The 26,758-nt window shown below is 39.3% G+C and overlaps 1 protein-coding gene across 1 annotated transcript in view; it reads right to left on the reverse strand.

Moving 5' to 3' along the window:
• Positions 1–26,758, reverse strand: part of OPN3 (opsin 3) — a 46,035-nt gene that overhangs the window by 3,166 nt on the left and 16,111 nt on the right. Inside the window, exons 2-3 of the mRNA XM_025430519.3 lie at positions 9,280–9,599; positions 2,472–2,723 (exon numbers count right to left, since the gene is read on the reverse strand). Of these exons, the coding sequence (XP_025286304.1) occupies positions 2,472–2,723; positions 9,280–9,599 (572 nt within the window). The remainder of the gene's footprint in view (positions 1–2,471; positions 2,724–9,279; positions 9,600–26,758) is intronic.

Consider the following 26,758-nt stretch of genomic DNA (forward strand, 5'->3'; position numbering starts at 1 on the left):
AAGTTACTTATTTTAACTTTTATCCCCTTAAAAACAAAAGCTTAATACATGGGCTTTCCCAGATCAGGAAATATCAATGAAGAATATAACTAGCTACACTGATTTCTGTCTTCTTTAAACTTCATTTATACATAAAGTTAGCATTTACTTTATATTCACATTTAAAAGTATTTGCTTGAGACTGTCTATTCATCAAGCTAGTGTTTGCTATATCAGGCGAAGTGCTACAGATACATTATTATAGAGTATGCCAAAGTTTTCTCACATAAATGTTAAGCTCTTTGAGGATAAAGACCATTGTTTTATTTGTTTTTGTTTGTTAGTTTATTGTGTCTTTTAGACTTCCTGTTTAAAGTGTGCTTCAGAGAACCAGAAACACGGGGAGCATGTGAGAGCTTATTAAAATGCAGAATCTGGGGATCCCTGGGTGGCGCAGTGGTTTAGCGCCTGCCTTTGGCCCAGGGCGCGATCCTGGAGACCCGGGATAGAATCCCACGTCAGGCTCCCGGTGCGTGGAGCCTGCTTCTCCCTCTGCCTATGTCTCTGCCTCTCTCTCTCTCTCTGTGTGACTATAATAAATAAAAATTGAAAAAAATAAAATAAAATGCAGACTCTTAGACACCCAGGCATACCAAATCTGAATATGCACTTTGTTTACAAACTCTCCTGGTATGGTGTATATATAGTAAAATTTTAAAAGAACTGACATATGGCCCACTGGTCCAGAGAAAGAACACAAAAAATGACTGTTAGGTAATATATTTAAAATGTAATTATTTGCCTGTTGAAGTGGTAGTTCTTAAAATATGGAGGTCTTACACTTGTATTCAGAAAATTAAAGTTACAAACTATCTTGCTAGAAAAATGCACATGTGCATATTCCTAAAAAGTGTTATGACCAGTTTCAAGGATTCTTATGGCTCTCCTGAAGCCAATTCAAGTAATTTTCAGGTTTTAAGGACTCTAAGTTAAAATTCTCTGGTTTTAAGTAAATAGATAAATAATGACAGCAATATTAAAGAGAAAGAAATACCATCAGTGAATAGAGATTAAAGCTATATGAAAGTAAGAAGAGGGAGATTTGGGCAGGGGGTTGGGGTGACTGGGTGATGGGCAATGAGGGGGAAATGAGCACTGGGTGTTATGCTATATGTTGGCAAATTGAACTCCAATAAAAAAAAATTAAAAAAAAAGAAGAAGAGGGAGATTTAGCGGTGAACATTATAAGGTTAATTAAGAAAATGCTCTTATTCCAAACTCTTGAGCATTAGTAGCCAAAGCAGCTATTATTGGCTGTTAGTAGTATGACCTGTTACTTTTTCCTGGGTAGCACTGTTGGTTGAGCATCTGACCCTTGCTTTCTACTCAGTTCATGATCTCAGGATTGTGAGATTGAGCCTGGAGTTGGGCCCTCCCTGGCAGAGCAGAGTCTGCTTGAAATTCTCCCTCCCTCTGCCCCTTTCTCTCCCTCTGCCCCTCACTCTTGTGCTCTCTCTCTCTCTCTCTAAAATAAATAAATAAATAACTCTTAAAAAATAAAAATAAGGGTGCCTGGGTGGCTCACTTGGTTAGATGTCTGCCTTTAGCTCAGGTCATGATTCTGGGATCCTGGGATCAAGCCCCATGAGGGCTCCCTTCTCAGCAGGGAGTCTGCTTCTCCCTCTCCCTCTGATCCTCCCCCCCCTACTTGTGCTCTATCACTCTCTCTCTAGTAAGTAAATAAAATCTTTAAAAAAATAAAAAAATTCCAATAGAATAATTAGCTATTATTCATAACTTTTAAATTCTCTGATCTTTAAACTTTGAAACAGAAACTTAGCTTGACAGCAATCATAATGGGGGTTCTCATAGTCATGACTGACATCAAGTCAAAACCTTTCTACCACAAAAACAGATTATAAGCTTCCCATTAGATCTAGAGGAGTTTCTGGAATTAATTTGAGCTAAACACTGGCAATGGCATGTGAATAATGGTAACTGCAACCCTAAGCAGGTAGCTTTGAACATGGACTTTGGTATTCAAGCAAACTAGGATGGAATCCAGGCACCAACAATTCCTTGATCAGGTAAGTCATTTAAGTTTTTTGAACCTGTGTTATAATTCATAAATAAATAAATAATATTAATGCCTATCTTATGGTATTTTTGCGAAGATAATGGGTATAACTTCCATAATATAGTAAGAATTTTAAGCAAATTATTAACTTTGTGGCTATTATTTTCACTAGATGTGTTTCCTGATGAATTAAATATTAATTTTAATAGAATTTTACTTAACAAGATCTTTTGGTAGATCTTAGAATTGTTATTATTTTCTTTGAGAATATCTTATTCCTGAGTCCTTTATTTTCCTTTAAAATTCTTGATTTAGGTTTTTATCATTGAAGTTGTTCTGATTAATCTCTATAAAAGTGTATTTTCCAACAACCACATCTACATAGTGAAAATAATGTGTTTTTTACCATGCTTACCTTTCTGATCATGATGATATAAATAACCGGATTATATACAGTGCTTGATTTAGCAAAAAGGTATGAAACAATAGATACTGTTGGCGTGACCAGGTGTCCATAACCATTAACCACCAAGAAACAGATCACAATATAAGGCATCCAAAAGATAAGGAAGATAAATATCATTAAAAAGCACATTTTGGCCACCTTCTTTTCATATCTTAAAATCTTAATCACTTGAATTGTCTGAAGATCTTCAACACAACGAAGCTGCAGAAAGGAGAAAGAAAGAATTGAAAATGAAAGAACCCTTTTCTCATGTTGTTTTGATGATATGTATTCAGAAAATATTCCAGGGCCCACCTTAGTGGAAGGACAACTCAACAGTACCTTGGGGCCAATTCCTGATCCAAGAATCTGCAGCTGGTCCCAGCCAGATTAATTTCTTTGGGTCTCAGTCTATGCATCTTTAACATAGTATCTTGAGCCACTGAGCCTCTTCGATCCTTTAGGGATTTTTAATGTTTTCCAATTAATTTTATTTATTTTTAAATTGACTTTAAAAATATTTTATTTATTTATTCATGATAGATGCAGAGAGAGAGAAGCAGAGACATAGGTAGAGAGAGAAGTAGGCCTCATGTGGGAATCGATTCCTTGACCTGGGAATCACGCGCTGAGCCGAAGGCAGATGTTCAACCGCTGAGCCACCCAGGCGCCCTGCTTTCCAATTTATTTAAAGAAGAATAAAATGGGGGCACCTGAGTGGCTCAGTTCATTGGGCATCAGACTTTTGATTTCAGCTTAAGTCATGATTTTGCAATTGTGAGATTGAGACCCCTACCCTACCCCATTGGGCTCTCACCTAGTGTGTAGTAGGCTTGGGATTCTCTCTCTCCCTCTGCCCCTCCCCCTGCTCACTGCGCTCGATAGATAGATAGATAGATAGATAGATAGATAGATAGATAGATAGATAAAATCTGTTTAAAAAAAGAATAAAATAAATTATTTCGCCTAGATCTTCCAGTCACTAAAGATAGCCCAAAAGAGTCCTGATAAATTGGAAACAGTTTCTCCATGGTCCTGGAAACACTTATCCAGACCATAATTCTCAACATCTCAAACCAGGCAGCAAATATGTGCTATCAGTTCTGCAAAGTTAAGCTGGTCTCGATGAAATTTAATTCCTAAGTGAATTCTTGCTGGAAACTATGGTAACTTCCAACTTACAGCTAACGACTACAAAGTGGGATTTGATGGAGCCTTGCTTGTGTTTGGTTTTATCAGGGCTGAGATGCAGAAAAGACTTGTAGCCACATTCCTATAAACTCAGCATATCTGCTCTTAATTTGTCCCTATTAAGCACTAAGGAATAATGGCATATAGTCTGAAAGTTGTTTGGGTTTCTCAGACAAATGCTCTTTAGAAGTTCCTTCTATGATATACTTGTTAGTAAGGGGAAATGGATAATATTCCTCTACATCAAAAGTATGTTCTTAAATAAAATGGTTATTTCTGACCACTCTAAAAAGCTAATTTTGCTACAAAAATACCAATGCTTTGTATATTTAAAATAAGGTATCTTGGATACTGATTGTACTTAGTATGTAATTTTAAACTGGGAGCTTTATAATAAAATTTATTATAAATTTTATTTCAACAAACTCTAAGTGTTCCTTTTATTTCTAGCATTATCATAAAAATTAAGGAAAAAATTCCAAATAAATCAGGTAGAACATGTGCTTATAATATTTAAAAGTATATTTGAATCGATAGTTAAATTATTGATATAATCTAAAATTATATTAAGAAACTATATTCTGGGCAGCCCGGGTGGCTCAGCTGTTTAGCGCTGAGCCTTCAGCCCAGGGCATGATCCTGGATACCCTGGATCGGATCGAGTCCCACGTCAGGCTCCCTGCATGGAGCCTGTTTCTCCCTCTGCCTGTGTCTCTGCCTCTCTCTCTCTCTCTGTGTCTCATGAATAAATAAATAAAATCTCAAAAAAAAAAAGAAACTATATTCTTAGTAGAATCACATATTCATATTTACAGAATAGAATATGGATAATTAAAATGATTGAATTTCTATAGAGTAGAGGGGATGTATAGGCATGGTTGCAAAGTCAGATATTATTACCTATGTGTGCAATTCTATCTTTTTAAGATTTTATTTATTTATTCATGAAAGACACAGAGAGAGAAAGGCAGAGACATAGGCAGAGGGAGACGCAGAGCTCAGGCAGGGAGCCCGACATAGGACTCCATCCTGAGACCGTGGATCATGCCCTGAGCCAGGGGCAGGTGCTCAACCGCTGATCCACCCAGGCATCCCTGCAATTCTATTTTTTAAAAATTTATTTAAAGTAAATTTTATTTAATGTGATAGGATATTATTCTATTTTCAGAACAGCATTTTTTTGGGGGTGGGAGATTTTCCCTAGAGTTTTTAGGAGTGTTGCGGAGTTGTAGTAAAAGCTTTCAATTTGGAATTAGGTCTGGGCCCATATTCCAGATTCACCACTTTTGCCCCCTGTGTGACATTAAGCAATCAATTACTTCCTCTAAGAGTCAAGATTAAAGGAGGTTCAAATGAATTAGACCTAACAGAAGTTGGGTCCCAGTTCTACACACATGACATTGAGGGATTATGTTCAAGATTAAATATTTATTTACATTGGAGTTATATTTGAAAATAACATACTTACCTGCATTTGTACTTTTAAGATATTACAGAATATTTGAAATCATGATTTTAGGCTCCTCAGAGTTTCAGTTAATGAGTAATATAACCACAGCTCAATCAGCTCAATTGGGCTCAATCATCAGCCCAATTCCCCACCATCAAGGGCCCCCACAGTCTCTACCCTTTCTGGGCAATTCAGTCCCCATCCTCTCACCATTTATCAAAGCAGAGCACTCATTTATCATCTTGGAATTACATGCATGCTAGAGAAGTTAATTTAAAGAAATATTAGGCTGGGAAAGCCCAGTTTCTTCTTGATATAAGGATACAGTTCTGACTAACATTTTGGATTATTTGGATTTGTATATGTGAAGTTTTCATTATTTTTTATTTATCTCTTTTGGCCTCTCTGCTTTATCATTCTCTATTACTTTACTCTGTTCTTTCAACATTTTCCAAATAAAGAGCTCTACTTCACCCTATTTATTCAATGATTTGTGGGTATTTTTCAAAATTTCTATGGATGAAGCAAAAGCATATGCACAGTTTAATTTGTTCTAAAGGATGAACCATTTAAAACAAATCCCCCAGCATTCTCCATAAAAAGTGTTCTCTGCCTATATAAATAGTGCTTATTGATCTGGACACCTGTAGATTTTCAAAAACTTTACTCTGAGTCCTCTTCTCATATGAAAAGCTATGTCTTGATCACTGCTACGAGTGACCCCTCTGGATAAGTAAAGAGAAGTACTGGTGTCACCAGATTATGAGTGGAGAATATTGTGGTCTAGTGTCAAATCTCATCACACTTGTACCACTTCCCCTTCCTGTGGACACTGTAACTCATTCCAAAAATAATCTCTGATCAACTATTGTATGAAAGTACTGTTCCAACTATAAGTACAAAAGATAAATAAGACTGGGTCTCTGCTTTTAAGGAATTCACTGTATGTTGAGGGCAACAGGCACACAGACTGCTTTCATAGGTGATACATGTCATGAGGGAGATGACCAAAAAGGGCTATGGGAATATATAGGATGGGTAATGGATTCAGACATAGGTAAAGTCAAGAAGATATGGAGCTCAGCCTTCTGTGGTGAGCAGGAGGCAGCCAAGTAAAGAGGAAGGACAGAGTGTTCCATGGACAGGAAGTGTGCTATGATAAAGTGGTAAAAGTACACGTGTCAAGTTCTGTGAACAAGAAATATTGCACTTGACTGGAGCCTGAGGTGACAACAGGGAAGGCATGTGAAGAAATAAAGCTGGACACACAGACAAGAGATGACCATGCAGGACCTTGGTAGTCACACTTGGAGGCTTTATTTTTAATCATCAAAGCAGAGGAACCTCTAAAGGATTTTAAGCTGGGCGGTGATAGGAGAAAATTTGCATTTGAGAACAATTACTCTGATGGAAGTATGGAGAAAATGGATTAGAAGAAAGCAAGAATAAAGAAAGAAAAACTAAGGCCCTTTTGAATTCAGCCTGTGGCAACAGGAGAAGGGGGAAAAGGATATAATGAAAAATAGAAGGTTGAATAGATGAAAATAGATAATTGGTTGAGTGTAGGGGGAGACTCACTAGGATGAGGAATAGTCAAATATTACTTTCTCATTTCTGGCTGAGGCATAGTGACCATTCACTGAGAAAGGGAATGGAGGAGTAGCAGATCTGGGGGGAAAGATGACCAATTTGTCTTTATGCACATAGAATCTGATAAGTCTGGGGCCCATTCCAGTAGAGGTGTGCAATAGGCATCTGACCATGGGAACTGACAGAGGTCAGAACACCCTGGGTCATAGAGATTCCAAAGTCACCAACCTATCGTTAGAAGGGGAAATCCTAAAGGCATATGAGAGGCCTAAGGCCAGTGTGTAGTATGAGAAAAAATCTACACACTCAGAATGCTGGGAGGCCCACCAGAAGCCTCCCTTGGCAGAGACCAAGAAGATGGGCCAGAAAGTCAGCAACAGCAATAGAAGAGAATGGGGTCCTAGAAACAGAGGAGAAAAACACAATTCAGTGGAAGTTGTTAATAATGCCACAAGTGTCAAATGCCATGGATACCAGAAAAGAAAAAAGAGAGAGAAATGTATCCACTGGATCTAACACTTGAGAGATCATCGATTGCCTTAATGGTGGATGTTTCTATGACAGTGTGCTTAAGGAAGGAGGCTCCAATTTGCAAGGAGTTGAGAAAATATATGTTAGGTGAAATTTATTGAACTACAAACTCTTTGAAGCAGGGGCTATATCTTATATACATTGTACCCTCAGAGCTTAGTAAATGTCTTAGTCAGGATGGACTTCCATAATGATATGACTGAGTGCCTCAGACAACAGAAATGTATTTCTCACAAATCTGGAAGCTGAGAAATCTAAGGTCAAGGTGTCAGCAAGGTAGGTTTCAGTATGAGACTTCTTTTCTTGGCTTTGAGATTGCTCCTTCTCTCTGTGTACTCATATGGTGGAAAGAGAGTTGGAGGGAGGGATGGAGAGATGGATGGAAGGAGGCAAAAGAAACACAGAGAAACAAGAGAGAGAGCCACTGGTCTTTGTTCCTCTTCTTATAAGAGCACTGATCTCATCATGAGAACCCCACTCTGATGACATCATATGACACTAATTACCTCCCAAAGACCCCATCTCCAATACCATCATTTGGGGGTTAAGGCTTCCATATATAAATTTTGGGGAGACAGAAACATTCAGCTCATAATAGTAAGTAATTGGTGCATTCTATATGTTCAAAAATTTTGGCCAAATGAATGCTTATTGAGTGGTAATATAGCATCAAAACCACCAATGGTTCTTTGAGCGGCCTGGCCCCAGTGAGGAGAGCAATAAATTGATAGCCAGATGGAGTCAAAAGTAGATTTTGCTTTGTATTAAATTAGCTAAAGAGAAGGAGCCAGAGGTAAGAGAGAGATTGGAGATGTGATTTAAAGAGGAAACTATTATTTAAGAGCAGTCCCTAGGGCAGAGAATGGGATTGGGGGGAAAAGCAGAATCTAGGGTCAGCTTGGTCCTAAGATCTCTTCCATGACCCCATAACTGAAGAGAGAGACCTAAGAATGAGCCTGAACAGAGAGGATTATATAAAGAGGGACAGGGAATTGAGAAATTTCTTGATAATGGTTTTCTTTTGCCCAATAAATGAGCATGATTATTTGGTTAGAATGAATGGGGGATAGGACAAGAGATTAAAATGAGCACTGAGGATTTGTAGTGAGAGTGGACCATCTAGGGATCCAAACGTACTAAACACTGATGAGAGTACATCTGGGTATGGACACTGGGAATCTGGGGCAGGGCAGAGGAGGGACTTTCCTCCAGCTCCTCTTTGTAGCTTGACTACAGGCATGGGTAAAAACAATCATTAGATTGATGTGGGGATTTTTTTTTTTATTTTTACAAAATAGGTGTTTGAAGTAAGTTCAAATGTGGAAGTTGAGGGCAGTGGGTAATGATTTAAAGTGATGCATGTGGCCAAGTTTGATTTTTTTTTTTAAAGGTGGAAGTTAGAAGGTAAGCGCTTAGCAGGGTGCACAGGAGATGGATGAGCAGAGGTTCTCAAGAAGGAAGACACAAACAGGAAGACACAGTGAGTGAGCAAGAAAAACATATATGGCCAAAGCAGGAGACTGGCATGTGGAGTGTGCCCCACACTGTCACTCTAGACTCCTTGCTAGCACTCAGTGGGAAACCTGCTTATGGTCTGTTCTTGTGCTTTACGATTCAGAAGTGATTTCCGGACAAAATATGGGCACTAAGCTCTCATGGGTTTATGTGACCTTTGAATGAATAAAATTATGGGAAGTGTGGAATTTCCTTGGTTAGAGTTCTTTAATTCTAAGAGTGCTAGAGAATGCAGGTGTTCTTGGTTGTTACTGATTTTGTCTGTCTAGAATACCTTTCCTTCCTCCTTGTGGTTTAGAGAGTGGCAAAGAAAGAGTAGATGTTATTCTTCATTGGTCTTTTAGAGTGACTCAGTGCACAATTCTATCGAGTGGGAAGTCCCTAGAACTGTTCTAGTTGCAGACAACCACTAATCGTGTAGGAAGAGTTTGGTTCTCTTCCACACAGAATTTTCCACCCTGAAAAGGGTTTAGGGGAGGGGCATTTGCAGTTTCAACTTACCATTCGAATGGAATAGAGAATATGGCCATAGCAATGCACTATGACACCCATGGGCACCACCAGACAGCCAAGAAATAAGAAAAGCACAAAGAAAGAGTCGTTGGCATCCTTGGATTTCCAGTCCACAGTGCAGCCTAGTCCATGTACATCCAGGATGTACCTGTTCCAGCCCAGCAGAGGCGCTCCTGACCATGCCAGTGAGTACAGCCAGATGTAGGTAATGGCCCTCCAGGCCCAGGAAAAATTGATCACTCTGGCATGGACCACGCGAATATAACGTTCATAGGCCAGCACGGTTAGGGTGGTAATGGAAACGATCCCTGTAAGAAGAGAAAGTGGGACAGTATAACATGGCGCAGGGGCAGATGGACAGAACAGAGGATACACTGTCCACTGGAGATATTTTAGAGTGTCTGGAACTAGCAAGGTGCTCTAAGAGTGACATATCTAAGAGGAATAATGCCTCACAGTCCCCAGGAACTTTTATTGGAAACACATTTACCCAGAAAAGAAAACAAATGGCAGATGGATTGCAGCAGGACAAAAATAAAAGCCCTAAAGCCAGCACCGCCCCAATGATACAGCTACTGTGTTAAACTTTCTGCCAGAGAGAAACTCTGAAGACAGTCAACAGAGTCACTGAGTCTCATTTGATTTGACCTTTTCTCAGTTGCATCTGACTCAGGATTAAAGGTGAAACTGAAGTGGGTTTCAAAAGAGTGAACTGACAAAGTTAAGGTAAAAGTATGCAGGGGGCTGGGTTAGCCTTTCTGCTAAGCAGATGTCAGCCTATGAATTGTTCTTGAGCAAGATTGCTGACAAGGTAGTGAGGACTTCTCTGCGTATACTTAAACAGCATTATTCATTTATTTCCCTGTCTCTTTCCAGAGAGTAATTTATTCACTCAACAAGTTTCTGTTGAGCATCTACAGTTATGTGCCAGTCTCTTTGCCAACACCAGAGGTTTAGGGATAACAGAAATGCAGAAATCTAGATGCTTGGAGGGAACCCAGTTGTGAAAACAACAGTAAGAGGTGGGAGGTGTAAATGCATCATGGGAGTCACAGAACGGGGGGCCTTTGTGAACCAGGCCGGAGAAGCATTCCAGGAATAATTAAGAATTATGTACCAGAGCATGGAGAACATGTAAGGGTCTAAAAATGGCAGGATTCAGAGGTACCAGGGCTCAGAGGATATAAAGAAGGAGGTTAGAAGGAGCAGATGAAGGGCCCCTGGGTGGCTCAGTCCATGAAGCAACTGCCTTCAGCTCAGGTCATGATCCCTGGGGCCTGGGATCAAGTCCTATATCCATTCCCCTTGCTTCTTCTCACTCTATCTCTGTCAAATAAATAAATAAATAAATAAAATATCTTAAGAAATAATAAGAAGGAGCCAATGAAGCCATTGGAGAAAGGCTTTTGATTTCTTGCTAAAGGTTTTTGTTTCTTTGTTCTTTAAAAAACAAAATTAAAACCACTTTTCCTGTATAAAATGATGAATTATAAACCTGTTACTGTCATGTTTTCTTTCTTTCTTTTTTTTTTTTTTTTACTGTCATGTTTTCTAAGTGTGAAGTGACAACAGTTAAGTTCTCTTCTTCCTCCTCCTCCTTTTTACTCTGAAAAAATACTCATTCCTGCAGTGGTATAGAACTCCCATCCCAGGCCAGTGCATGGAGACCAGCTTGAGGGCTACTACAGTCGTCCAAGCATGAATGACGGGGCCTAAATTAGAGTACTTTTAAAGATATGAATGGCAAAGTCTGGATTCCAGGAACATTTGGTGATTAATATCAACAAGACCCATCAGCTTATTGAATGTGAAGAGGGAGGGAGAGAAAGGAGTCAAGAATAACTTGGAGATTTCTAACCTATGTGATGGGTTGAGAGTGATGACATTAACAGAGATTAAAACTACGAGGTGTCATGAGCAGAAGTTGGAGAGAAAATGAAATTGTGAGCACCCCAGAACACACTGGCATAAATATTTGTTGAATGAGTGAATCAAGATAGACTGTAGAAAAAGTGATTCTAACAGAGAATGAAAATAAGACCTGTGGGGATCCCTGGGTGGCACAGTGGTTTGGCACCTGCCTTTGGCCCAGGGCACAATCCTGGAGACCCAGGATCGAATCCCACGTCGGGCTTCCGGTGCATGGAGCCTGCTTCTCCCTCTGCCTGTGTCTCTGCCTCTCTCTCTCTCTCTGTGACTATCATAAATAAATAAAAATTTAAAAAAAAGAAAAAAAAAAGAAAATAAGACCTGTGCCAGATAAGTAGGTAGGAGTGTTGGAGTGGGGCTCCAGGAAGCCTGGAGTGATCCCAGTTCCCCACTAAATAGCTTTGTGACTTTGGCAATTCATACAATATCTTTAGACTTTAGTTTTGTTTTCATAAAATTGAAAATTCCTTCGCATTATAAAATTTTCACTGTAATGGTGTGAAATGAAGAGATTCTAGATTCAAAAAGCCTTTGGAGGGGATCCCTGGGTGGCGCAGCGGTTTGGCGCCTGCCTTTGGCCCAGGGCGCGATCCTGGAGACCCGGGATCGAATCCCACATCGGGCTCCCGGTGCATGGAGCCTGCTTCTCCCTCTGCCTGTGTCTCTGACTCTCTCTCTCTCTCTCTGTGACTATCATGAATAAATAAAATCTTAAAAAAAAAAAAAAAAAAGCCTTTGGCAAAATACAGATAATATTCATTTATAAACCAGGACAGATTTGTTATTTGGTGGGGAGGGGAGCACCATAATTCCCCGTGTCTGATGCCTGTGGTATTCAATAAATGTTCATTGAATACATGAATATTTAATAAATACGTAAGTGACTGGAAGAAGACAGGGTTTTGGAATATGGTAGAAGGAAATATTTCAGGAAGTAGTGCTATAGCAACAAATAATGGACTTACATTCAGATTATATTAAGTAATTCTGAAGGCAAGGAAAATATCAAGTTGGATATGCTGCCTTCAGAACTAAGCATCAACTTTCACCTCACTAAATTTTTACCTAAAGAGTGATACTGTCATTACTTTAACTGATAATTTTCCCAGAGGGAAACCAAAAACCTAAAGATAGTAGCATAATGAGACTCTAATGAGATTAGATACTGTTGGTTTTATGTAGTTTACATTCTTATCAAATATAATGGTAATTATATAGTTACCTTTAAATGTTAGAATATAGTTTTTGGCCTTCAACTTTTAGTTAATGTACCTTGAATATGATTTAATTCTTCTTAGGGACAAACTTGCTGCAAATATGTTGTATTTGCAAATCCTATTATACTCTACAGATAAATAAATAAGCCCTTATTATTAAAGCAATAAGCCAGGATAATTTTAGTTGTCATTCATTCTTTTTTTTATTTATCCAGTAACTATTTACTGCTTATCTATATGTGTCAATCAGTGTGCTAGCAAGTAAGTACAAAGAAGGGAGTGACACAAGCACCTCCTAGAACTGACAGTCCACTGGATAAGAAAGATCATGTAATCAAGTCAAACAAATAAACTAGTAGCATGCTATCCAGGAGAGAGACAGTGCAGAGATGTGAGGGAGGATCCATCAGGGTATAGGAGTGTGGTGAGTTTTTCCTCTTATTGTTTAGGTCAAAGAGGTAAGAGATTTTTTAAATATAATACACTTTTTGACTATGCCTATATCATAGCAAGCATGATGAGTTTCCAGTGCATGAATTCAGCTGGTGACATTCAGTACCATAACCAGTTAGGATGGTCCTTGAATTTCTCAGGCCTTCCCTACTGCACAGGAATAAATGGCAAGCTTATTAGTCAGACTGACTCAGTCTTCTAGGGTAACCCATTTGAGCAGACTTAAACTACATCTTTTTTTTTTTCCTCTTAACAACACTTATTTACTCAAGACTTGGTCTTGCCTGAGTCAAAATTATTTGCTGTAAGCTGGAGAATGTGAATGACAGGACTGTTTTACAACTACTTCATACATACAATTCATACATGTACTTCATACTTCATACATACATACATACTTCATACATACATGCAATTACATACATGTACTTGATGTAGAGCCTAATTCTCTGTTTCCTTAACACTGTGGACAGGGAAGGGGAAGGGGTCTGCCCCAAAAGGAGCGCCCATTGTAGGTGAGGCCTCATAATAATCACACTATATACAGTATCCCTCTTTGAGGAAAGGGAGTTCTGTGGCTCACAGGGATAAGGAACCAATAGGAGGTAGAGAGTTTTGAGAACCTGGAACTGGCTGAGTCTGCAACCCATAATTTTGCCTTTATCCACCTTTTCACACAAGCTCTACTAGGAGCAGTATGATGTCCCTGCCCTCCCTGCAAAGCTGCAGACTGATCACATATGTGCTAAGTGTGTCTCCCTGTGCCAAGTAGGGTCTTCTAGGAGACACCAGAGACATGTGGTGCCTACCCTTGAGGAGACTACAATACTGAACATTCTTGTAGATTCAAGACCAACTCTGCAACATTTGAGGACAAAGAAAGATGATACAAAATCATATGTTTACTGTACAACAAAAAACCCCAAAAAGCAAAATTCCAGTGGATTATGCTATGGGGATGGTGTCAGAGGAGGTAATACTTAAGTTGGATCTTCAAAGATAGAATAGGGGTGAAGGAAGGAGGAATTTCTACAAAGGCAAAGCAGCCCTCCTGGAATTCTGGCAAGCATGTCAGACTCCAGATGTGTGAAGAGGCACAAAAGTCAGGCATGACCAAGTCTGCTCCAGACCTACCCGTGCCTTCTGTGGCTGGCTGTGGGCCACAGCAAAAATCTTCAGTTTCCTTTCCTATTGCTTTCCTTGATGGAATTCTGAAAAAACTGTGCACTCCCATATATTTAAAAAGCTATTCTAAATTTTTTCACCTTAAGTTTAAAGGGTTGCATAATATAAATATAAACATTTAAAAATAAAACTCTCACCTTATTCTTTCAAATAAATTCAGTAATTCATAAATATGTTAGTGATTTCATAGTTATATCCCAAGTTATGTATGTGTATATATGTATATGTATGTATATATGTGTGTCTATGTATATATACAGATATATATCAACAGACACACACACAAGCAATGATCAATCATTTAAACTTACATTTCCATCCAACTTTTCCCCTAAAAATTTTATTCTAGTGTAATATATTAGCCGAAAGATTTTAAATTTTTTGCCTTATTATTTTCAACAAAAAATGTACTTAGATATTGAAATTTTTAAATTTCTTGGATAACAAGGTTCTAAATGTTTACAAAATTATCTTATAGATTGAGCTATTAGTTGATCAAAATATTTTTTAAATATTAAAAGTGAAAAACTTAATTTGAAATATATCTCTTAAAGTGATCAGTGTAGCTTTCCTTCACCACAAAGAATATACCTATGCACAAATTACTATTACCAATGTGAGATTAAAGGATACATTCTCTTGCTATTCCTGTTTATAAAGTTAATGATTTCTTTATCACACATATATACAGATGCAATAGAAGGAATTTTGTTATATTCAATTCTTATTGATTATATGAACATACCCTCCATATTCAATTATTTGAACTGTCCTGAATTTATATACCAAAAATCACAGAGTGGTGATTATCAAAAAATTATATTTAATGATCTACCAACTAACAGCTTTGTTAAAAGCAAATAACTGGAAACACCTGAGTGGTCATTCACTCCCCCAGCTTCCTCATCAATATTTTAACTTGGCATCCTGGGATTTCTTCCCACCCCTTCCTGGTAATTTCCCACCATAAGATTTGGGACAGGTAAGGAGTGTATTATTCTGTGGGATGTGGGAGAGGGGTTATGGAGAAAGGGAGGGTCTGGATCACAGGGAGTTGGTTTCTATGAGAAAATACAAGTAAAGTTGAGAATTTAGGAGTTTATTTTCCTAAAACTGTCCTTGCATAGCCCTTAGGAAGAGTTGTATCTCAAGCAGTATGCATATGCCAATTTGAAGACAGATGTCTATAAAAACTATTCTCATTGGCATATTATGGAAACTCTGCTTTAATCTTGCTGCATCCCTGGGATATAGATGGCATGCCTCAAATTGCCAGTCACATTCAAAGCTGGCTGCTTTGACACCACTGTTCACTCTGCCTGACATGCTGACAGAGATCTCACAGCCTGGAGGAGAAGACAGATGTGTAAAGAAGTAATTACAGGAATGTGATATGTGCTAATCCAGAACTGTGTCTGTGAGCTGAAGGATACAATTGAGGAAGCACTGACCTCTGCCTAGCGAAATACTGAGGAAGGTTATAAGAGAAAGCAGTATTTGAACTGATGTATGGAAAGGAGTTTATCAAGTTGAGAAGGGTGAGGATATTTCAAGACCAAAGATAAAGCATATAAAATGCATGGAAGCAAAAAGGGGTATCCAAGCCTTAACTCTGTGCATCAACTTGAGTCAAGGAAAGTTCTTTGTGATAGAACTTGATGATTATGCATTCACTTAGAACATTTATCAACAATCCAGTATCATGCACATACAATATACCAGGACACTTTACTAGGAAGTGGACAAAGATAAACTATAAAAGAAATCATAATAGAGTGATAAATTTTATAATAGGGGAATATCTATAAGGCCAGTCTTGGATTAAGCTTCAATTTCTTTTCTTTCTTTCTAAAGATTTGTTTATTTATTTATGAGAGACACACAGAGAGAGGCAGAGACATAGGTGGAGGGAAAAGCAGGCTCCTTACGGGGAGTCTCATGCCGGACTTGATCCCAGCACTCCGGGATCACGACCTGAGCCAAAGGCAGATGCTCAACTACTGAGCCACCCAGGTGCCCCTCAACTTCAATTTCTACACATAGATACATATAATTTGGGGGAAATTAATTAATATTTATGAACTTCAATTTGCTCAGAGTAAAATAGAAAGAATAGTACCAAAATGTTCTCTCATTGCCATGTGTATATGTATTACTTGAGAATATAAATGTATTTAGTAAGATGGTAATATATTAAGGCACTATTATATTAAGGCACTATTATTGTTTATCAGGGGAAAATTACTTTAAGTGATAGAAATTTTACAGAAGGCACATATGTGAAGCTTAAATATATGTGTATTAACAATATATACAAATACTCAAGAACAGTCATTTCCCCCTTTGGCCACTAGATGTCCACATTGAATAGCTTCTAGACTCTGCTTAAGCAAGTTTAAATAGAAGAGCTTAGAAGAGATACTGCCAGAACCAGGTTCCAGACCTGTTAATACCCGTCTGTTAGATTAAAAAGTTAACATGAAATGGTCCATGCCTTCAAGAAGCTCACACTCCAGAGAAGGGGGTGTGAGGAGAAACTCCAAATCTGATAATAGGAGAAAGATTACCCGGTTCAGATGATTTTCTCTGGGAAGCAGGCACTACCTGAGGGAATCTTGTACATTAAATACATTTTAACCAGAAAAATAAGGAGGGGTTAGCGGGGAAATGACTGTCAATCCTATTACAGCTGATGTTAACACATGGAGAGGGGACAGAGCTTGCCCCATATGGATTCCTGCAAATAATTCAATATTGTGGAAGCAGAGAATTCTAGAAAGAGAGAAGTGAAAGACTAGGGACTCTCCCAGGAAGACCCTTAAATGTCATGCAAGGAGTTTGGAATACATCCTGAGGGCTCCAGGGAGCCATTAAAATGTTCCTGTTCTCTTCTATTACTATACTATTTTAGAGAATTTTGTTTTACTTTCTTTTGGTTTTGCTTTTGCAGATTTTCCTTATGGAAAGTTCCCTCCAGCTGTGATGTGGAAAAAGGATTGTGAGGAGAGACAAGTCTGATTACTGAGAATCCTACCAGAGAAATACCATTCTGATGATGAGGAATGAAACCAACACAGTGACACTGGGAGGAGACACAAGGAGGGTCCAATAAATTTTAGGGACATGAATCTCTGCTAAACATGAGAATGAATGAAGAATCAAAGGAAGTCTTGTGTTACTGGCTTGGGTCAATGAATGGTTGGTGCAGTGACTTGGAATGAAAATGGATGAGATGGATTTGGGAGGGAAGATGACTGGGGGTTAGTGCACTTCACTGTGGATCCCCAGGGTGATTTTGAACAAGTCACTGAATTGTCTGTATTTCAAATTCTCTACCTATAAAATGAGAGGACTGTTAAACCAGCCTTGTAGCAGATAAAATCTTACAGATAAGGCATTAAAATCTTGCAAACTGAGTGGATATACTTTTTCTCCATCCAAAGAAATTTCTAATTTTGTTCATTTAGAAACATGTATTGATTTGTAGAAGATTTCTAAACATGGAGTTTAATTACTTTCATCTACATATAGCAATGGAAACAAAGCTATTTGAAGTTGCTTAATAAAGATACTTCTTTATTAATTAGTGACCTCTATTCATATTTGAACATTAAATAAGGAAAATAATATGTTTAATATGCTTGAAGCAGCTTATTCTCTTAGGCAAGTAACCAATTCTTCTTTGAAATCTTGTTTACACTGCTTATTAGTTGAGTAATCTTTCCTGTTCCCCTTTACTGAATTAACAAGGCCAATTTCAGCCCAGTAACACATGGTGGTACCTCCTGGGTGTCAGATACTATTCTAAGCCATTTGCCTGTATTATCTGATTTAATTCTTACAACTCTATAACACACTTATAAATTATTATCATTCCCATTTTGTAGGGGAAACTGAAATAAACATGGTTAAGTAACTTGCCCAGGTCTCAAACTAATGAAAAACAGAGCTGATATTCAAATCCATCTGCTTCCAAAATCCACACTAGGATAGACTCATTTTCTAAATGGAATAAAAAAAAAATTTGTATTAGTGAAGTGGACACTACAGAAAACATATACAATCCCTGTGTTACCTACCATATATCGACAAGGTCATTTTTTTTTTTTTTTAAAGTAGGCTCCCTGTCCAAGACCTGAGCTGGGATCAAGAGTGGATACTGAACCAACTGAGCCACCCAAGTGCCCCTTGAAAAGGTAATTTTTTAAGCTGAAGAGTTTTAAAGGAAATTAGAGATGACCATGTTCATTGGAATAGTTCCCCCCAACACTGGAAAGCCCAGTTCCCATTCAATCAATAAGAGCATTTCTCAGAAACACCCAAATGATGCATGATCTTTAGTACACATATTTTAGGCATTCACCAGCTATCAATTATGGCAGAAACTTAGTTCTAGTTAATAATTCTTTCTTCCAGGGATCCCTGGGTGGCGCAGCGGTTTGGCGCCTGCCTTTGGCCCAGGGCGCGATCCTGGAGACCCGGGATCGAATCCCACATCGGGCTCCCGGTGCATGGAGCCTGCTTCTCCCTCTGCCTGTGTCTCTGCCTCTCTCTCTCTCTCTCTCTGTGACTATCATAAATAAATAAAAATTTAAAAAAAAATAATTCTTTCTTCCATATCTGTTTCCCTCCTCTTTTCAAATTCAATTTTTCAGTCATTTGTTCCCCAAAGTTACAGTTCTTCAGGGTTAGTACATAAACTTGGTTCCACAGAAATCTAGCCCAGTGTGAAAGCTACAGCTCTGTGGGTCAGAAAATTATGATGATTTCAGGTAAGCAGCTTACACAGAGATTTAGTTTTGACCACCACGTGGAAACCTAGCCACAAAAATGCTTGTTGTACATTAAGAACTGGGATCACCTGAACGAAAGGGCTGTGAACCCTCCAAAGAGGGGGAATCTGTCAGGCAGCTGTTGGCATGTAGTTTGTGGGCTAGCTCCACACAGTGCACCATGTCCACACTGTAAAGTCCATTCTTGCTCATGCTGCCCTTCACCAGGGTTTCAAGGGAGTGCATTTCCCCCTAATAATCTAGTAATTTTTCACAGGGGAGTGGGGAGCAAATACTTGTTGATTCTGTTGGTTAAGTACCGGGGAGTTTGTCTACAGTTGTGCGTCCTATCCTCCTACATTAACTCGGGCATCCGCATAGTTTGGAAATCATCCCAGATTCATTTCTCCAATGTTATCTTTGATTCTTTCAATATTGGCACCCCTGTCTCACCTTCTAGGGCTTCAAACTTGGCTCCTTGTCTTCCTGTAGCTCCATTTGGACAGACAGCCCAGTTTCAAACTGTTTACCTTGCCTCTGTTTTAGGGTTTGTTTGTTTTTTTGGGGAAAGAGAGTCTTGGGGATAAGAGCTCATTAGAACTTACTTTATACTTATGTCTGCTTGTCAGGGGAGGATATTGAACAAGATAGATCATGATGGGGAAAAAAATGGATAATCATCACCAGAGAAGACCCAAGAAATACCCATTGTGACCAGAGCTTACAGGCCCAGTGCAAAAGAATGGTTTGAATATAAAGGAACAGCTCTGCAGTTATTACTGAAGGTTTATGATAACACAATACAGCAGGACCAAAGTACAGAAAACAGTCTGGTGGAAGGATTTATCAGGAATTGAGATATTCTACATCCTAATCCTAACTGCACTCATAAAGTGGGTATGGGCACCACAAGTAAAACGGGAAGGATGCACTTTCTTTGCTTTTACCACTTAGTCAAAATGACTTCTTGAACACAGCAATCTAGAGCTTACAATAATCCAATGTATCCAGAAGAGCTGCATCAGAGAATGATCCTCTTCAAGGACCTTGCCTCTGGTCCACTCTAGGAACATGTATACTTGCTCCATCTTCTCTCTCCTCTTTCCTCTACCTTGAATATTCATTTCACAGAAGGCTTTTCTTTTGAAATATGTCCAAGTTCAACTCTGTGCCTCCTACCTCCCATTATTCCCATGGAGGCTCACATCCCACAAGTGATTGCTCTAACCTATTCCTAATTGATTGATATATTTTTCCTCTTTGTCCAGCATCTATCCTCTTTTGCACCAAATGCCGGTTTGAGACTGGATTCAGTTCATGTGCCTTCCCAGATCTCCTTGAGCCAGCTTGCAAGCCCCCACTCCCCAGTGTAGGCCATGACCATCTGCCTCGCTCCCCAGCAGCAGTGGTTCTGCTATAGTCACAAAGCTCACCTGCTGCTGCTACAGCCACCACAGGCCCATGTGCAGTACCAACCTGCTCCTTTGCCCTCACTGGACTGGATGCATGTAGAGGCTCTAGCTTCTCCAGCTGCTGCTCTGACTCAGCTGACCCAACTCAGAGGTGGAGGGATGTTAACACCTCACAGAGCAGACTGGGACCATAGGAGTCAAGAGACAGGAAGGGTCCAGTAGTTAAATTGTTTGCACCCCCTAACCATTCCATGGGTCATTTCAAGATGCACTAGTTTCATATGGCCTCTCTGAAGATGTCCCACAGGATGGAGCAATAAGCCGTTTTGGGGAAGTTATGGCTGACAGTGTACTGGCATTCAAAGAATTCTGCATATGACTTCCACTCCCTAGTCCACCTCCTCTTTCACCATTTCTAACTTCCTTAGTGTGCACCACACTCTGCTCATGCACAGCACAGACCATACCTTCATAGCTGCTATTTACTACCTGTATTTTCATCACAATTCTATGTACTCAGCCAATTCAGACAATTCTATGTCTTATTTTTTCAGTTAAATTATAAATGCCAGAGAAATAGGGACCATGTCTTTTGAATCTTGATACCCTCCCTGGCCTCTGCAATAGTTAACAAGAGATTACTATATGTCTGTTGATGATAAAAGTTACATCTATGTGACCATATTTCTTCTCAAATCAGGAATAAAAACCCTGAAGTAAACATGGCTACCCCTGTAATTAAACAAGCACTAACATGAAATGATGCTTGGAAATAGTCACAGTCAGATTTCAAAGAAAGGGAAAATGTTTCTAAAGGAAAATACAACATATGGGTCAGAAGCCCATAAAACAAGACGAGCTTCTTGATATTTTTCCTAAGGGATTCCCCTCATCTCAAAATACTTTTTAAAAGTCACCACATGGTAATTTGATTATTAAAAAGTTCCTATACTCATTTTTATGGATGACATAAAGTCAAATAGTATTCCTGTTAGATTTGTCATCTCTTGTTCTCCAATGACAATAACAAATTATAACACCTATTTCAGATGGTGTTTTATAATTTCCAAAGTACTGCCCTGTGTACGTTTATCATCAGTTCTTCACAGACCTGTGAGACAGGAACAGCTCATGTCTTCATTTGGTTAGGGTGTGAGAAAGGCGTTGGGATTTGGGATGAGCCTAAGGTCACAAGATGAGTAAGGTCTCACTTGGAGGAGAACCCACATCTTCTGGCTGTGAGTCCAGAGTTCTGTTTGGATTTTCCTCAGAAAGATTTGACTGAGTTAGTTGTGATCAATAAGGAAGCATGAAGTCTTATTAATTCTATGGAAAAATTCAACACATGAATAAATTGTGGAATAGCCATGTGACCCCTTGCCTGCAATGAAGATCCTGGTTTCTAAGTACTCTCTGGATTATTAACCTGGCACCAAGAGATGAAAATCTGAGATAGCCCAGAAGAAAAAATTAAAAATATGAGGAAATCTGAGAGGTACAGAATTAAATCTTAGTTTAGTTATTTATAATTTACAAAACTCTCAAAGGAGCTCAGAGTTAAGGTTTTATAGCAGGTGGTAACACTCCATTTTAAAGCTAAAAGTAGGGATCCCTGGGTGGCGCAGCAGTTTGGCGCCTGCCTTTGGCCCAGGGCGCGATCCTGGAGACTCGGGATCGAATCCCACATCGGGTTCCCGGTGCATGGAGCCTGCTTCTCCCTCTGCCTATGTCTCTGCCTCTCTTTCTCTCTCTGTGACTATCATAAATAAATAAAAATAAAAATAAATAAAAAAAAATAAAGTTAAAAGTATTGAGATACAACCAAGGACCAGTATCACTTTTCTTTCAAGAATGAATAGAACAGGGCAGCTCTGGTGGCTCAGCGGTTTAACACCGCCTTCGGCCCAGGGCATGATCCTGGAGACCTGGGATTGAGTCCCGCATCAGGCTCCCTACATGGAGCCTGCTTCTTCCTCTGCCTCTCTCTGTGTCTTTCATGAATAAATAAATAAACTTAAAAAAAAAAAGAATGAATAGAACATACTCAGCTTTAAGTGTGTGTGTGTGTGTGTGTGTGTTTAAGTAACTAATCACAAAAAACTGTGGTATTATACACCTCGGGACCATGAAAGGAGAATGAGTAAAAAAGATAATAAGCTTCCAGAATGTGTTAGGGACCAATATAGTTGTGTCCTGGGCAGTGTGATGATGGGACAAAATGCTGGAGGTTTAAAAGGCACATTTGGGAGGTCGGCATGTAAAGTAAAACCCAGCTCAGTGACTACTGTTGAGCAGTTTGGATAGGCAAGGAAAAATCATTTTCTTGAAAGTCTTAGTCATCCTGGGCTGAGAGTGTCAAATGGAAAAAGTCTAAAGAAAGATTGGAGGTGGGGTAGGGAAGCTTTACAGATCAGAAGCATTCTGCTTAAGGCCAGGACGCTAAAGCAGGTGCTCCCCGGGCTGATTTCCAGACCCATTCATACGCTACTGCTCCCAGCTTCTATCCCACATTGTCCCCTTGGGCTTCATATGGATTCTCCCTTGATGTTTAATTTAAACCTTCTATATCTGAGCAGTGAGTCTGTCTCCCAGGGTAGGAATAGTGACTCCAAATGCCAGCTCTTGAAATAGCTACAAATGAATCTTCTGGGAAAATTGTTGAAATGTGGATTCCAAGGCCCTGCCCTTGAAGATTCTGCTTTAGTAGGCTTGGGATGGAACCCGGGAATCTGTATGTTTAAGAGACTACCCAGACAATTCTGACCAACTGGTAGGTCTAGATAAAAATCAAATCAACTTTAATATAATCTTTCTGTGGCTATTTACTCATTTCTCAGGTTTTCCTCCAGAACCAACACCAGTGGAGGAACACAAACCACTACTTCATTTCACCAAATGATATTCTGCAGGGACATGCAAAGCTCCAGCTCTGAGGAAGGGACTTGTCTATGTTGTATGGACAGCTCGAGTTTTCATCACAGTTTACTTACCTCTAGCTTAATTCCTCTCTGCCCTTGTATTTTGCAGTTCTGCTGCTTCCTATATCCCAGGAAGCTGTCATGATGTCATGTTTCCTAGAACCAAGTACAGCCTGGTGGAAAATGGCTGAAGGTGATGTCATTTGACAAGCAGCTTTTTATAAATCTGACTAAATTAAATGACCTTGTACATGTGAAACTGGTCCTGGCCTCACCAGTTACCAAGACTCCAGAACCGATTAGAAGTGAGAAGTTTATTGGAAAGACATGGGCAGTAGTTACTTCAAAGAAAGGGAAGCAGAGAGAAGACTCATGTTACTTCCCAGGCAATTTACCCATATTAGGGAGGAGCAGAGTGAAGCCTGGATGCACAAGAAACTGGAGGCATATTCTAGGTGAATAAGATAAAATTATTTCAGGACGAGTCACAGCTTAAAAGCAGACAGGTCCCATACCAGGAGCATCTAAACCTTCCTGAAATATTTAAGTGGCTCTAACCTGTGGGGTCCTGAGCTTATTGCTGGGGAAGCAAAGTCATCAGATATGGCCCCTGATGTAAAGGGGAAAAGGCAGCCTGAAAAGACAAACCAAAATATAAAATTGTGTATTTGACATTCCAAATGAGACATTCAGACTTAAGTGCCATAGGAGCTCAGGGATAGGAAAGATTACCAAGAACCTGGGGAGTGTGTGTGTGGGAGGGGTGCTTTATATAAAGGGCTGGGACTGAAACATAATGAAAAAAAACTTTGAAAATTTACCCAGCATACACCATGTCCACTGATGCCAAATTTACTTATATACCCTAGAGTGATGCTGCCCAATAGAAGTATATGAGCCATATATTATTCACGTTTTTTTTAGTGGCCACATTTTAAAAACAGATAAAATTAATTTCAATGACATTTTATTTCATCCAACATATTTAAAATACTTCAATTTGTAATCAATGTAAACTTATTCATGAAATATTTTGTATTTTTTCATACTAAAGCTTCAAAAGCCAGGGAGTTTCTTACACTTATACATCTCAATGTAGACTACCTACGTTTCACAGGCTCAAGAGGCATAGAAGTAGCGGTTATCGTGTCAGACAGCATGGACCTAGAGAAACTCTTGTATGTTGAGTAGAAAGAGATGTATACTAGGATATACTTTGAGTTACTGTTTATTACAGTGAAAAACAGGAAATAACTAATGTCCACTGAAAGGGGAAATGGGTAAATAAATCTCGAGCAAAGAAACTGAAACATTGCTTGGTTTCATGTTACATTCATGTCTGCAGTGACCTCCCGGAGCAAGGAGATGGAATGGAGAGAGATATGCATAGATATAAGTTTTATCTTCAATTTTCAATTCTTTGAAAATAAAAATGAATATAGGAAAGTTCATGTATGTTCACTGTGGGTGGCAGGTACATGGGCACTTCTGTGACATTCTTTGCACTTTTCTGTATTTAATAACCTTTAAATAGTTTACAAAACTCATGGAGGATATAGAGGTATAGCAAGGAGTAGGCATTCATAAAACGGGTTCTTTAAACCAAGAGCAGAATAGGCTGGTCCCAAGTCAAGACACAGCTGGGGGTGGCAGCTAGACCATAAACTGGTGAGGATGACCCAGGAGGGAGAGAGAAGGTTCCCTGCACATCTCTGTCACAGCCTGAGTCCAATTTGGCCAACTCACTGTGGGCAGGCAGGCGTTGACGGGGGAAATGAGGGAGTAATACTTTGGAAGGCACAGTGATACTTACTGGGTCACTTTTCAACTACCTGGCCCTGGGGTCTCTGGGGTAGTCAAGTTTAGCTAAGCTACACCATACTGTTGCAGTCGCAGCATCTACTCTGTTTGGCCAAACAGCCTTCAGGGCCTTTCATACTAGCCCCTCATGCAAAGGCAAGCCTTACAGAGTATCCTGCAGTCACAAGCAAATGTTATGCTCCCCATTGGGCTTTTCCCAACAGCCCTTATAATCAAGCCTTGTGTACCCCTCAGACAAGGATCTCCACGTAGCGTACTAAAACCTCACTCCTTTTGGTTGGATTGACCAACTTTCCCTTGGCCCAGGAACCTTGAAGCATTCTACCTATGGACCCTAACAAAAGCATGCACTCTGGGTCTAGCCTCTCTGCCTGTATCCTGCCTTGACTCCTAGTGAGACCCCTCTCAAGGTGTACCATGTACCTCTTCCAGGACTGTGAGTAACAACTATCTCAGTTTCTCCTGGGATCTGTTGCTGAACCCCGATTTACCATCCAGCACCCATACTCCACTTAACAAATGTTAATTTAATGTAACAAATGTTAATTTAATGTTATAATAAAGTATTAGGGGGAAAAAACCCCAGCTCTGCTTGGTGGTGGGAAATCTGGGCCCATGGGGTCTTCCAGGGTTAAAGGAAACTAAGGAAGTGAAGAAAAATGTTCAGAGAAGATGCTGAAGATACAGAAGAGTTTGCTGCTTATGAGGGGAGGTTGAGCACACATGGCAGAAGCTCAGGATTGGATCAGATCAAGAAATGCATTGAGCCATAAAGAGGTGAGTCATCGTGGGCTGAAGAGGCTTTCCCTTTCGGCACCAGCTGACCTCACCAGGGATGTGAGGTATGATGGGATTTGTTGTGATCATCAATAGGGTCAAGAGGAGGTAAAGACTGCTTTCAGAGTCTGATTCCTGGATGATTTGCTTGCTGTTGTGTTGATTTCAGAATCAACAGTGCTCTTAGATGTCACACTACAGGTCTTTAGATTACTTTCAGATTTTGACTTTTCTAACAAGGCTGTGAGGAGAGATGGTATGACATAACCATCAAGAGTGCTGGGTTCAGGCTCTGAATACTCCACTTTTTATGAAACTTTGAACAAATTAATCTCTTGGTACTTTACTCTTTTTAACTGAATAATGGGGCAATAGTAGTATCCAGAGTTGGGAAAAAGTTTAAGAGTTAATACACATGAAGCACTTCTAACAGTAACTAGCATGTGGTACACACTTAATAAGCATTAGCCATGGACATTATAATCCATTAGCTATAAATTTCCCTACATCTATGATTACCTCCTTAGGATAAATTCTTGGCAATGTAATTGTTGGTTAAGAAGGTGCACAAAATTTTAATGTTTGTAATACAACTTGCCAAAACATACACCAGAAGATACATTAAATCTCCCCTACTGTATCATCAGATACTTGTTTTATTCCCACTTACTTATGTCACAATGCATGACAACCCACCACCCACCCAGCAATCAATTATAGTTGCCCCCTATATACTCATCAACCCAGAAAACAAGAGTGGTGCCTGGTAATCTGTATTTTAAAGACATTTTCATTTGATTCATAGTCTAGTTTAAAACTATTGTTCTAGAATTTTATCAACCAATAAATCAATCAATTGCTAAAACATTCACTTACCCAACCCCTTTGTAATACCTACATTTTAGACCAGGATCTTTTTGAAACTCCCTTTGGCTTCTAGAACCCCTCTCATACCTCTTTTCCTACTTCTATGTCACCTTTTT

Source organism: Canis lupus, chromosome 7, assembly GCF_003254725.2.
Source record: "Canis lupus dingo isolate Sandy chromosome 7, ASM325472v2, whole genome shotgun sequence".
NCBI classification, from domain to species: Eukaryota; Metazoa; Chordata; class Mammalia; order Carnivora; family Canidae; genus Canis; species Canis lupus.